At 40.3% G+C, this 14,857-nt stretch overlaps 1 protein-coding gene across 4 annotated transcripts in view; it reads right to left on the reverse strand.

Annotated features, from left to right (window-relative positions):
* The window catches only part of LOC100229224 (TLE family member 4, transcriptional corepressor), a 95,799-nt gene that overhangs the window by 32,890 nt on the left and 48,052 nt on the right, over positions 1-14,857 (reverse strand). For 3 of the 4 annotated variants that reach the window (XM_030257418.4, XM_030257416.4, XM_072922880.1), the window contains 2 exons: positions 10,754-10,958; positions 10,331-10,347 (listed from right to left, as the gene is read on the reverse strand). In XM_030257418.4, coding sequence (XP_030113278.1) covers positions 10,331-10,347; positions 10,754-10,958 — 222 coding nt within the window. The remainder of the gene's footprint in view (positions 1-10,330; positions 10,348-10,753; positions 10,959-14,857) is intronic. The other variant, XM_030257417.4, reaches the window with a different exon arrangement.

Genomic DNA, 14,857 nt, shown 5'->3' on the forward strand with positions numbered 1-14,857 from the left:
AAATAACTTTACTACTTTCAAACTCCTGCAGTGTGATACAAAACTTTTAGGCTACCCTAGATTGTGAGCGTGCACTACTTTTTCTAAGGGCAACAAATAGATCATGGACAGATGCCTTTATGCTTAAGTTGGGGTCCCTTTGCTACTCTCATGTCAATTATACATACTGACATGGCACTCAGAAAAATATGGCACTGCAAGGGAAAGGCAGAAGAAGGTTTCTCTAACCTCACAAGGCTTACTGTAGTTGATTTTAAAGATATTATTTTTAAATTATTCAGACACTAAATTCTTCTCATAAACTGCAGTATTGGACAGTAAGGCGCATTACAAAATAGTAGTTGGAGGTCATGGCTCAAAACTTTCCTCAAAGCAGGGAAGAAAAGCAAAACATTAATTTCTTCCAGGGCTAAAATAAACTGCAGTTTGATATTTTTAAAAGAAATGGAGAGGTGAGACAAAAGTATCGCATCTACAGACACAGTTTCAACTAATATATCAGGGAGAAAGGAGAAATATAAACACACAGGTACAATTACTACAAGCCAGATACAACGATTTCCTAAAGCCTGGTATTGGAACAAGGCAAAGCTCTATGTTATTTAGGTCAGCACTGGCTTTTCAACTCAATTTAACTAGTGATTTCTATACAGTCAGTTCACCTTGTTAATATAATAAAAAAGAGAAAAATACTCAGAAATACGCTGCCATAGCTGAAGAGTTTTATGTTGTGTGTGGTCTGTGCCGAACACAAACCACACACAATTGCAGAAAACCCTTTTGGTGGTCGCTGTAATTGGGAGACACCTCTCCTGGCCTTTTTACCATATTCCTGCACTTCAGCTCTGCAGAACATGCCAGTCTGACAAAGCAGGACCCTGCCAGCAAAACCAGTGTTATTGTTCATTTTGATCTGTTGTGATTAATGTAGCAAAGAAAATACTGTACGCTCTCCTTCAAACAATATAGTAGCTTGAAACATGCCAGCCTCTCTGTATGGTGAATCTATGATAGACAGCTTACCCAGTTAATGGAAAAAAGGAACAACCCATGTTGAATCTTTTAGTTTCCTATCCCTCCACCCCACTTACTCATAAGTATGCATTAAGAACACTCCCACAGCTGTATTCACTGCCTCTTGAGCGGCAGAAAAACAGAGGTGCAGCTGTGCCTAATAATATTCGTATGCAAACAAGTAGCACTGGACTGGCTGCTATACCTACTTAAAAGCTCCATGGTACTCTTTGTTAAGTTTGCAGATCAAAAAGAAGAATAATCTGCTGTCCTTTTAATGCAATTAGCAGATTAAAGTGGCATTTCACTTCCAATACTTCATTAAAACACTGATTGCATCCCACAACTGCTGATGATAGAACATTCACATTGTTCTCCCTACAGTCCTCCCTGAGAGATGGTGGAAAGTTGGGGCAAGCCCTGAGCTGGCAGCCAGCAGTCAGAGTGAGCAGCCAGCACAACAGCCAGCTTCTGGAACCAGATGTGAAACCTGCACCCTGGTGCACCGCAGCAGGGGTGAGGGTGGCGGAAGGCAAAGGAAGAGAACATCAGGCACCTAACAGGGAACTGACAGGAAGTCAATAACCCCCGCACTAGTGGTCGCCATAATTCCTTCAGGAGGCAATGGAAAATACCATCTCCAGGATTTGAATCTCTTAAGCATGATTGTGACTGGGCTTCTTGCCAGGTTAGCTGCCACATTGCTGACTTTTGTTACACGTCTCCATTTTATGATTTCTGTGAGACTTTCTACCCCTCAAGTTCTGTTTCTTCTACAGTCTTGTGACAGTGAAGCACACGAGTGGTGAAGTCCAGTAAAAATGTTGCATGGACACAAGAGTTTACTACAATTTTCCTCTTGGGTTATTTCTTCATGTAAGACTGACAAGCCAAACAACACCTCAGCTTAGAAAAAAAAAACTTTTAAAATTTCTTCCCCTCATGCACCCAAATGCAAGTTAACAGCATCTCAAAAAAAAAAAAGTGACATCAAGCTGAATTCCTTCAATCCCTTCATTGTGGGAAATGCTGCTGGGAAAGGACTTGGCTCTATACCCCTTCTGCCGGAACTTGGGGCATCCCTGGGGTACCCTCCAGCTCTGGCCCTGTTGCTACCAGCCAGCACAGCTCCACTGGTGCCAAGGAAAGAACAAACTAAAAAAGATTAATTCACAGATGTTCATGCATTTCACACACTGGGTGCCCTGTGGTCCGTTGCCAGGGCAACGGGAGACCACCAGCGCGCGCTTTATTGGCTTTATGAAGTGCGTCTCGGGGGCTATAGTCCGAGAAATGCTGCATGATAATCTTCAGGCTTTTCAGAAGCCTTGTTTTGTGTTTATCCACATTTAACCCTCTGAGTGTTATTAAGAGCACCACTATGTCTGGCATGACAAGGAATGCAGAGACAGGATGTGAAGAGGCAAACACATTATCTCAGTTTCCAGCTTAAGACCCTGGAACGCATGTCCTCAGCACCTGCTCCCACATGCCCTGCCCTGAAGTTTTCACTCACAGCCCACAGGTAAGCTGGCAGGTAAGCTGTTGTAGAGCAGACCTCAGTACAGCCATGTCTAGGGACAAAACTGACATCAGAAAGTGCAAATACAACAAAAATATCACACTGGACTAACAGATAAGTAACGGCAAGCACTTTTTCTAAGTAACTTTGAAAGAAGATTAAAAATAATCAAGACCATTTCACCAACTTTCTAGACACATGACACATTTGAAAAAACACACTTTTATTTGAAACCCCAGTACATGACACCAGCAAACCACCCATGCCAAAATCCTTTACCACAATTTATAAATTCACATAGAGAACTTCCCTCCCTCTCAGTGTCAGGTATCTCCCCCAGCTGTCCTTTCACCAGTCCAGGCAGGGCTGCAGACGGGAGGGGCAGGAGGGAACAGGGGTTAAAATCACAAATGACACAACACCCCAAGCAGCAGCAGCCGCCACTGACATCAAGCGCTAATCCAGCAGAAGAGAGGCAGAAAGAGAGGGTGGCAGAAGGGATCAGTGGAAGAAACGGCTTGCATTCAGACTTGCAGGAGAAAGAGCATGCAGAGACAATAATTTCCTGGGAAAAGCTAAAGCCTAACGAGAATTTACTCTGCCTCCTTTATTCAGACAACCAACCCCTTTGTGGCAGGGGTTTCCTGACTGACAGGAACCCAGGGCTCTTTAATAGGATTTCCATATTATTTCCAACACCTGCCTATAAGTTATTTGTTTACATTGAAGAATGCAAGATTCTCAAATCAGGCATCTGCTTCTGGTTCAGGCATATTTTAGGAAACCATGTAGAAAGAAGCTTTGTTGCTATGGAGACATTTTTATTTTCTTCCCTTAGTTGGATGAAAAACATTAGCATTTCCAATTTTTTGTTCTTCAAAAGGCCAAATGTCGCTTAAGAAAAGACAGAACTTTTCAAATTGCTATGCAGAATACGCTAATCGAGCTTTAGATATTTAATTAACTATTCAACTCAATTAGAGCTGTACCAAAGAGAGGCAGGAAACAGTGCAATTTTCCTGCAAACTTCCCTCAATGGCCAATTCCTGCTGGCCGGTCTAATTGCTTTTTCCCTCAAAGCACAGCTAAAACTTTGTAGTTCATGTTGCACTCAACAATGTTGCATAACAACTTGCGTATCAGTCAGACTACCCACTTCCCTAAGCTTATTCTAAAATCAACCTAATCATCTTGGACTAGGAATGTGCTCCTTTACCAGTGCCAGAAAAGAGATAAGAGCAATACAAATACAAATATACTATTAGCATTCATTGATTTCACCCATATGACAGAAACTTCCAATGCATGTCATACATGTCACTGAATCCAGAAGTTGCACTCCTTCCCTCCCTTTAGCAGATAATCTACATGCCCAAGGAATCTGTTGATTCATGTAAAAATAAGGGATATTTCAAGTTACTTTGGACCTAAGGATTTTAAATAAAAAATCAAAATGTTACATGCTCAAAAAGCAAAAAAAAAAAAAGAAAAATTCACAGTGCCAACAGAAATCTGTAAGTCAAAAACCTAGCCTGTGTCCCACTTCTGACAAAAATTGATATGTGTTATTTTCTCCCATTACATTGACAAACATTTATGCAACTTGACCTGCAAATGTGTTCCTCATTCCAACTCATCCACCATGAGTAAACTAGTGTAAGACATGAATTCCAGCATGTAAAGTATGATTTTAATTGCATGCTTACAATGAGGAGAACTTGAAGAGATAGAATAAACAAATTAATTTCCTCCCTTTACTTCTCTTCTCCTAGCTATTATATTGTCAAAGCCTTTGCACTGGAGACCTTTCCACCCACCTCCTCATTTCAGCAAACTTCCTCTTCCTACTCTATGATGTGAAATCATAATCCTGTGTTATCAACATCACAGTCTGTTGCCATGGAAATAATTAGACATGACTGCTCAGGTTAGAAATTACAGCCCATGTATGTATTTGCCTTCTGGGTTAAGAGAGCATCTGGAGAGAAAATATTTGAGTTACCCTAAATCACCAAGTTGCAATATAAAACTTTGACAGCGGGATGCACTATGGGAATTTGACCAAATGTGGGCACACCACAGAGTAAAAATCACCCTGTGGTAACATACAGAAAGGTGTAAGATAAGAGGCAGTGTGCCATTAATAGACAGAAGTAGGTAGAAAGCTATGGGGTAAAAGAGGTGAAGCCATCAAAACTAGCAGAAGCAGCTACTTCTTTGATGCCAGAGTATATGCTGTCACTTTCATATGAATATGAGTACTCTATACTAAATTAAACTTCCCAGATGACCTCCTGAAAAATACTAAAGATGTGATACTGCACAAATGAAAGAAATTTAAAACTCAGTTGGGGTGGGGAGGGGAGGAAAGAAGACAAAAACACAACAGGGAGATACACACCCGAGGTTTAGTTTCATTTCCTTTTAAAAACCACAAGGCTTGAATGACATACTACAAGTTTAGCCATGAAAAGATTATCAAGAAAAAAAGCAGTGCCAGAAAATCAGCTCCATAAGATAGAGTGAGACAACAAACAGGACCTAGCTAATTAATATTTGTTCTGCTTCAGCAGACAGTTACTGGACAAGACTGCAACAAACAAGCATGTCTCACCCAATCACATCATTAATCCACTCACGTTCACCACCTGAGGACCAGCTATGCCCCACAGATATTTATTCATCTGTTCCACAAACAAACAATTACAACACATTTTCTGGAATTAGGGCACCTGTTACATTCGGCACAGCTTACACACCCAGAGGCAGATATCAATTAATACTGAAAAAATTACTGTATCAGAAGCCAACAAAAGTTACTCATTATTATTTGGTAATACTACCCCCAAAACACCCACAAACATCAAAAACACACCTGTTGCAGAGCAGTGTAGTTCAAATCCACTCTGTTTAAAACTAGCACTTCATCATAAGAGAAAGCAAAATACATGCAATGCTTCATTCCTGAATCGCAAAAGGTACAAACAAAATCCATGATGTGAGTCTGAAATGTCTGGATTTTAACAAGCCTGTGAAGTGCTTCTTAGCTGAATGGTGATGAATTGGCCAAATAACAAAATGATCAGGAAATAAATTTTGCAAATTTCTTTGAGTTTGTAATAGGCAACCACATTTTTTTGGCTTAATAGACACTGAATGCAGAGACATTTGGCAGGACACTCACACCTCTAGAGGAAGCCCCATTTAAAAGAAACCTGACAATTAGGGCAAAAGCCATAGAATATATAACAGTAGCTTATGTGTTGTTCTTCTATCAGTAGAAGAACAAAGTCTGCAACATAATTACATTTGGTAATATCCAGAAGTCTCATATTATATGTTGGGGCATTTTTATTTTAAAGTATTTTGTACTTTCCAGAAGTGCATTCATACAACTCCTCCAAGCATCAGGTTACTCACAGATTCAGTAGTAAGCAGCCCACTCACAACTAAATGAAAAGACATCTAAACACTTAATAGTGGCTAACAGCTTGAGAAGCACTGGAGCACCTGCTACCACAAATGTAAATGAAATGTGGGAATCGCATCCATTCACTTTCCCTGTATCGCCCACATGTGTAATTATTAGCTTTCACACAGATTAAGGCAAAAGTAATTTTATTTCTAAATTCACCTCAATTTGCCCTGACAGACTTCTCCCAGTTCACCAGTATGATGGCCAGAAATCCACCCCAAAGCTCCATTTGATACATTATTTCAGATCTTTCTTCTAAAATTCTTTTTTCCCCCCAGAGGAATCTCAAACTAGCTGTTTTATTCCTGTCACAAGACTGCAATTTTCAATTATTGGCACTTGTTACTCCTGAAACAGATCAAAATGAAAAAAGATTTCATTGCCTTGGCAAGTCTTACTATAGGCACAGTCTCTGCCCCAAATAATTTAAAAATCAGATTAATAAAACAACCTAACAACCAAAAAAAAAAAAAAAACCCCAAAGAAACAAACCAACCAACCCCAAAAGAAAGGCAATGCGTAACGAGCATATAAATAACAAGAGACCTACACTAGAAGTGATAAAAAGTTACGTTGGACCCTGTGTGTGAATTCACACATTTCAGGAGACTCAGGTTCTTGAACAATCTGCTCAAGGACAACCAAGCTATCTCTGGCAGGCACACAGCCCAGCCAGCATCTGGGAGCTCCTTGATACTCTTTGTTAAGTTTGCAGATCAAAAAGAAGAGTAATTTGCTGTCCTGAGAGTTATGGGAAGAGAGCGCCAGCACTGCACTACTTTCTGTCTGGTGGAGCTTTTGTATACAAAATGTTTCCATAGCTTCTCCCAGGGGAATGTATTAGAAAGGGAACTTTGTGAAGCACCAGAGAAACTTTTGCCACATTTATCCCAGAGATGATACCAGGGCTGGAAAGAAGGCCATGCCCCCTACACCAAGAGTTCTCACAAGAGGTGGAAAAAAACTTGTACAAGTGCAATTTGCAAGAAAGAATCCACTTAAAAATAAGAATACTTTTCCATCTTTTTTTTCCTCTTTTAAAAAAAGAAGTTTAATGGCTTCAAAAAGGAGACACACCAAGTCCTCCATGAAAAGCTGTTCGGTTAACTGCAGAGCTGTTTTTAGGTCTGTCTAAACACATTATATTCCCTCAGAGCCCTTAAGCCAGGGCTGCACTTTGAGCACAGCCCTGGCACATGCCACCCTTCCCTTCCTTTTTTTCTGCTCCACAGCCTTGCCACTGCACAAAGAGCACTCCCATGACCCAGTTTACTGCATTTAGAATTTTCCCATACCTCAAACTTTGCAAAGAATTTGGAGGACTGGATCCAAAAAGAAATCAAACAATTCCCAAAGCCGGCCTTTTCCACAGAGCTTGCTGCGTCAATGCTGATCTGTTATTTAGGAACAGCTCCTGGACAATCTAATGTTACCCGAAGGTGACTACTCAGTTTCAGCAGTGAACTACTCAGTCAGGGGAGATGCTGGGCAGGATCAGGCATAACCTGTCATGTCTGCTAGAGTGATGTGAACTGCCTTTTCCCTGGCATAAACTAAGAGGAGAGTCAGGACCAGCACAGCTAGAGACAGCAAGGTTCAGTAAGAAAACTGCCCAGCAAATCCAAAGCACTATCAGTAGTGGCAAGAAATGGGTCATTTCAGCCAAACTCCTTTCTTTGTAGTAATGGGTACTGTACCTTTGTTATCTGAATTGCACACTAAAGCATAAATTTACACTTCATGAGCTACTTTAAAATCCACTCTGCTTAATAATCTATATCAGCAAGAAAACACTTTAAAGTGTCTCTCACAATTAAACCCAGGCACAACCTTATATAAATCAAAATTTTGATACCATATCAAAACGTTACACTGGGGCTGTATAACATTGCCCATATCCTCATTACATGCTACACTAATTACTACCAGCAGATTCAGAATTTTCTGCACATTAGAGGCTTTTAGAGGAGCAGTAAAAAATTTCAGGCATCATTAATTTAAATTTGTATTGAAATTTCCTTTTGACAGATGGCCAAAAATTACTTACTATTTAGAGTACCAGAGCCTGCCTGTTTGCACATTGGAAGAGGAAAGGGAAAAATTAAAAGGAAGAAGGAAATTTGTGTCACGTTCATCACCTGTTAAATGTTAAGGAGCATTATCCTGCATGAATAAATTATTTCATACAAGCACACAGACTCCAGCTGGTTCTGGCTGACAAAAACTGTCTCAAGTCACACAGCAGACAATCATAAAAAGCCTCTCTTAACCGGGAACCACTTAAGGGAGGAGGAATCGATCGAACAAGCAACTAACTGCTACTCTGGGCATCGCTGAAAACATTTAGGAAATTAGCAAACTATTTTACCTTGCAAAGCTGGCAGTAAGCCCCATGATGCTGACACACAAGCCAATTCACAACCTGAGCACCGTGCAAGGCAAACATCTACTTATCATTTCAAAGTAAACTGCACAAAGTAGATGCCCTTCATTCTTACTGGAAGCTGTATGAGTAACAGCAGTTTTGAATCAATCCCAGACAAAATCAGCCTTTTCAGTACAAATGCTCACCCTAACATCCATGCCAGCATAAACATCCCAGCATCTCACAAGTGTTACAGAATCACGACTAGCATACATTGTTTAGAAACAGTGAGTGGCATATATTCACAGTTCTCAGCCACTTTCTTGAATGAAATCATCATGGTTTCAACTATATAGGCAAGCAAAGTCAAGAAACCACATGGTTATGTGCTCTCACAGTTAGGTATCTACTCCACTTGCATTTGTTATTTTGAGTGCAGGAAAAAGGAAAATGGGCTAAACTTATCTGTTTACAGTGAAGACTGGGTTTTCTAGGGAAATCATCATTAATGTGTAGTCCCACTTCATCACATTAAGCAGTATTAGCTGTTTCCAGCCCTCATGACAAAGAGGCTGAGGTGAAATTCAACACGCTGCAGTCTTATGTCGGCAGATAGACACCTTCGGTGCCTTTTCTGCTCACAGTGAAAACTGACAGTTCCTGTCAGCTCCTGGTTGTTATGCAGAGCCATGTGTGTAACAGCAAAACTGACAACTATTGGCACAGTTGCGCTTGGCTGGGACATGTCAGGAGTGCCAGTGGCAGAATGGGTGTGCAGGGATAGGCTGTGGGACATGTCCCCACCTGTAGTTGCCAAAGAACCAAGGTGTCAGCTCTTGTGTCAGGTATGGACAGGTATCTAGTAGAGGCAAAGCCTGAGCCCAGAACCATGCTTCTCACAACACCATAAAGGGAACACTAGTAATATCTGCCTGACAAGATCCTGCTAATCTAATGGACACTAGACTCATGCTGTGAACATCTCTTCCATCACTTCCCCAACTCCAAGAATATATTATATCTTCCTAAAAAAAGCACCACTAGAAACTTGACAAACTGTTTCTAAGTGCTTCATAAGGTTGGTACAGGTCTTGCCATTCCTAAGTGTATCTTTTCACACTCAGCAGCACCTAATAAGTCTTGATCTTGTGTTTCTGAAAACCGTGCAAACTAGGAGAGCAGACCCATCAAGGAAGAGGACAGGGCTAACACATACCTCTCCATTTGCAGCATTAAAACCCCAGGAGACCCTGAGAAACTCTGATGGCTATCAGTATGGAAAAGCATCACATGTCACTGAATCATACTTGTATCTATTACTGAACACTCAAAATTATACAAGTTGTAAGGTATGTTATTACATCTACTTATGAACATCACCTTACATGGGATACAGGTATGCTGCAGAGTCACTCAGAACCTGAAAATTAATTTTTGGAAAAGGAAGGCAGAATCCTCAGTGCAAGTTTCAGTACCACATTCATCAGGGTAGAGGGAAGGGCAGCTCACTCCTCTCCAACTACAGGACAGCAGGCAGCACCCCACGTCTCCCCCTGTAAGCAACAGAACTCTCCTTCCTCAACTGCATTATAAGGAAATATCAGAATTACAATACACAGCATCCAAATGACTTAAGACTACTGGCTTATTCTTTCTGTCTCAAAAGCTTGGACACAGACCCTGGGCAGACCTTTCTTTCCACCCAAGAACAGCCTCAGTGCTGTTCCAGTAAACTCACTGGTCAGCATATTGCTTGCAATCCTAGCTGCCCCACCACCAGCCATTGCCTAAATGTGACACACTAGGCTACGCAGGGTGCTGCCAATCAACACAAGCATTACAACCCATTTCCAGTTTGTGACTTTTTCCACCACTCTGGGCCACACTACAGAAAAATGCAGTGTTCATGCAGCTCTGTTGAGCTACCTTTTACACCTACGAAATGGAATCCTACCTTGATGGAATCTCTGTCTGCATGCAGAGCAGCCCCCATGCATAAGGAGGGGGGGATACGGTGGCAGGGGATGAGCATATGGGGGAAGAAAGAAAGAGAAAAATACTAGTTAGTTTACATAAAATTATACATTTATCATACTTGGAAGAAAGAATCCTGATGTCTGTTAAATAATAAATTGCACAGATGTTAACTTTTCTGTACAGTTAATTATTAATGGTGTATAGCCAGATTTATAAAACTGGATTTCTAGCATTTGAACACAATTTCTGGCTATTGCTAGATAATAAACACTAAAGTAATTAGCTAGGAACTCTTCTGAAAATTGCCCCTCCCTCTTCCTCCTTTGTTTGCTTTAAACAGGAGGATTAAAAAAAAAAAAAGAAGGAAACCAAAGCCACACACTCCTTTGGCAGCACCTACCTCTTTGGTGATCATTATCATGGTGCTTCTTCTCATCTTTAACTGGGAGGTGGGACTGCCCCCCCAGTGCACTGGAGAGTGCCAGGAGACCAGCACTGCTGCCAATGGGTGGGATGGCTGGAGGCTGCAAGCCTGAAGGGTGCGGAGTGAGCGGCACAGGAAGACCATGTCCATGTGACAAGTGCTGGGCCTGGAGTTGTTGCTGCTGTGAACAACAAAACACAGATATTGAATTTGTTCAGAGAACTGGGGATTGTCTAATTGATCACCTACATCAACTGTGACTGATCGGATCAATCAATGCATCTGATCAATCCAAGATATCAATGCTCACAAACATCCTGGTGCCTTAAAAATGTCCAGATGTTTGGACACAACATGCTTGGTAAAACTCAGACTGAACTGGAAAACAACAACAACAAAAATTAAAAAATAAAAAAAGAAAGCAAATGAATGTTACCATTTTGGTGAATTTTTTACTTTTTTTAACACCGGTATTATGCTTTTCTCTTTCTAGTAGAAATGCACCATGTACATATCTAATCAAAACATATGTAACTGCAAAAGCAGTCATATAATGGAAAAAAAAAAAAAAGCTGAAAATTGAGAAAATTAGTGTTAAACAGTTCTCCTAGTGCTACTGCACAGCATGCAGTGAAAGTTAATTTGAAAGAGAAAACCTGAATTAACAATCCAGAAAAGGAAACTGGTTGCAGCCACCGTTTTAAGCCCTTTAAGTGTCCTCAGCGGTACTTGAGCAAATTACTAAAGAAAATCTAATGTAGCAAGGCTTGGGTCCTCCTGTAGGCTTGCTCAATAATGCTGAAATAATTGGGCACTCTGTGCACGTTTAGTGATGCTCGAATGAAAAGCTAGAGGCCTGCCCTTGTACTCTTCTCTAGCTGCTGACTCTGTGTTGTGACAGGTTTATTTGAGTGGGACTGTGATGCATGCACCAGTAACTGCACTGACAAGAGTTTAAAGTCATTTTTACCAGTACACTGGCAACACATAGAGAAAGCCCTTGAGAGGTTCAAATTGGAGTTCTTGACCTCAACCAGGGCTGCATCAAGCTCTGTGCTATACTAAACACTGTGTGGTAGATAGAAGGTTGCTATTTGCTGGAAAGGCAGTGGAAAAAAACCCTGACAAATCATCAACAAAAAAAACCAAACAGGTGAAAAAGTTTAGTTAAATACATCCAAGAGAGATCTGTTCAGGTTTAATGCTTATACACTAACTATCCAACTAATTTCTGTCCATAGAAAAACCACATTACCCTGAAATTTCATTTTCAAGCAGTTATTGCTCAGAGTAAGTCAAATCCTAAATCCTCTAGTATTATTATCTCCCACCTGCATGTCTGTACACAGGACTTTAGAAGAAATAAAAACTTAATTTGCCTTGCATAAAACCATTCCACTTTAAACTTCCAAGACTTACTTACATAAAGGTGAACTGAAAGTAAAAGGCTGCAAGTCACAGTACACTAGATAACCCTTGCAGCACACTTTACACAGAGCGCCCTTGACACCCCAGCCTGAAAGTACAGATCCTTCTCTTCTGCTTGGAATTAAACCTCACACAACGGAATCAAACTGGCAGCGGCATGCACACATCATCTAGTCCAGACCAGTACCAGAGAAAATAGGGCAATGATCTACAAGAATCAATGGGAATAAAAATACAGAAGAGCATAGGAGGCAGACACCAAATTGAAACCCAAGCAAACAAAAGCCCAGAAAGAACATTCTTCCAAGTGGAAGAAGGAGGCAAGGGTAAATCTTTTTCCTGCTTGCGAACCCATGTCATTCCAGCAGGTGTTCCTTCTTGTAGAATGTATCAAACTCATTTTGCTTGCTTGATGTTCTTATGGCAGTATGCTTCATTCTTCAGAATATTAAGTTAACTACAATGAAACTAATTCAGAGAAAACAGTGTATTGTTTAGCTTCAGGGTTTGAACAAGGCTGCCTTACAACAATCTGGCATGCCTGACTTGGGGAGGGAGGAGAAGAACAAGCAAAAGAAAAGGAATGAACGGAATAATCTGTGTTCTGCTACCTGGTTTTGAACAAGGAATTTCCTATTCCTATTTGAGAATGTGCTGTAAACCAGTGCATGAAGATCTCTGTCTGAATCTGCCAGTGGCTTTAAAGTAAAGACTTTAAGAAGAGCCTCAGAATATCAACAGTGAGCTTTCCCCTTGTTAACTATTATACTGTCAACTGAAGAGGAACACTCATTACACACTATTGTACAATCCATACAGATCTGCCTACTGGCCTAATCAATTTGCATTATATGACCTCCTCTATTGACATAGGATGGTTTCCAAAGAGCTGGAAGAAAACCACACTGTGAACGTAATACCCTTTTTTACTTCTCTTTGTTAGGAATCTCTCTCTACATAGCTCACTCAGCAAGACAACAGCACAGACTGAAGCTTGGATGTACTGAATATCATTAATGACTCCCAGACATAATATCGTCTTTAAGAGTAGTAGCCTAGCAGCTTGAGATCACCCAGAACAGGTGGGCTGCCCCAGTCCCTCTCGCCCAAGAATCAAAACTTGCAGTTTTCACTGCAAGTTGAATTGCAGAGAATTATGAAAATAACTGCAGAAAGTGGTGGATTAGAAAACCAAAGCCAGAGCCTTCCTGCCATAGAGAACTTTTCTGAAGAGATCAAGTTCTTCCATTAGAAGTAATGGAAAAGTGAAATCTGGTAAGAATATAGCCTCAGAAGTGACAAAGTATCATTCACTGATACAGCAGAATTTTAGTGTCATTAAGTCACTTTGTAATAGCAGAAAGAAAATGCTTTGGTATGAAAACTAGACTGTGAAATAAGTCTAAGCTAAATTTCAGCATAGCACCACATCTTGTTCCACACGAGGATAATGTTGTTGCATACTATTAGAGGGTGGGAGTAAAACAACAACAGCAGGAGGATCATGGACTATGACTGGATTGGTATGGAAAAAGACTATGACCTCCTCCAATACAAGGAGCAATGCTAAATCCCAAAAATGAGGCACTGGTCCAAATCCAGAAAGGAAGCAAATTCAAGTGAAACAGTAGGTTTTTGCTCTCAAAATATATAAGCAGAAAAAGAAATAACGGTATATAATCACATAATTAATAATGCTGTTTGCTAATAGGCTTAGTCAATAAGGTAAAGATGAAGTGACATCTCTGTCATTTCCTATTACTGTATTCAAATACTTACACAATAACAGCTTGACTTTGTTTTTCCACTGCTTATGGGCATCACTGGTGAGCATCAGGCGGCCTACATGCAGCTATTTCTTTAAATGGAAAGTTATAGAAAAATGGGCAATTCCTTAGCCCACTGGGCATGAGATGAATACTACCAAGTGGTAAAAAAGGGTTTTGATGAGTAGCTCCTCTAGTCATCCAAAAGCCAAAGTTATGGAGGAGTAAGTATGGAGATAGTTACTCTCCACACAAAAAAATATTCATTATGGAAGAAAGTCCAAACTTGTTTCTGCCTGTAGCATGAATTTAGATCATAAAACCTGACACAATTTAAAAACTTGCAAGGGAAGCCTGAAAATGAGCCAACTGAACAACTACATAACTTTTTTGAAGTTGCTGTAATGCCTTCTCTCCCCCTTCTCCATCTTCTCTTTAATTTGTTATCTTTGGTCATGTTATTTATGAACTCTTAGCATGTGTAGCATGTGGTTAACTTCAGACAATCCCATCACAGTTGACTACAGTATGTGTAAAGTCAAGCATACATCTTCAGCATTAATGCACAATACTTGGAAAGACATATTTTATGATGCTGTAAATTTTCCAAAATTATGTGAAAATAAAAACATCAACAGTTGCGAGCAAAAAATACACCCTATGGAATTACAAAATAGATTGAACTGTTTTTAAGGTGCATTCAACACTCACAAAATATAAGAGCACAGGGTAAACAAGCAATCAGAAATAAGCCAAAAGAGAAGACTGCGTTCTTTTTAGTAATAGGTTTAGAAAGATGATAATTTATATCAGCTGAGTAGTAAAATCTGAAGTAAAGCTTTCAAAACACGTTACACACATCAAATAAAGATAACACCTGGCTGCT

This window comes from Taeniopygia guttata, chromosome Z (assembly GCF_048771995.1).
Source record: "Taeniopygia guttata chromosome Z, bTaeGut7.mat, whole genome shotgun sequence".
Lineage (NCBI taxonomy): Eukaryota > Metazoa > Chordata > Aves > Passeriformes > Estrildidae > Taeniopygia > Taeniopygia guttata.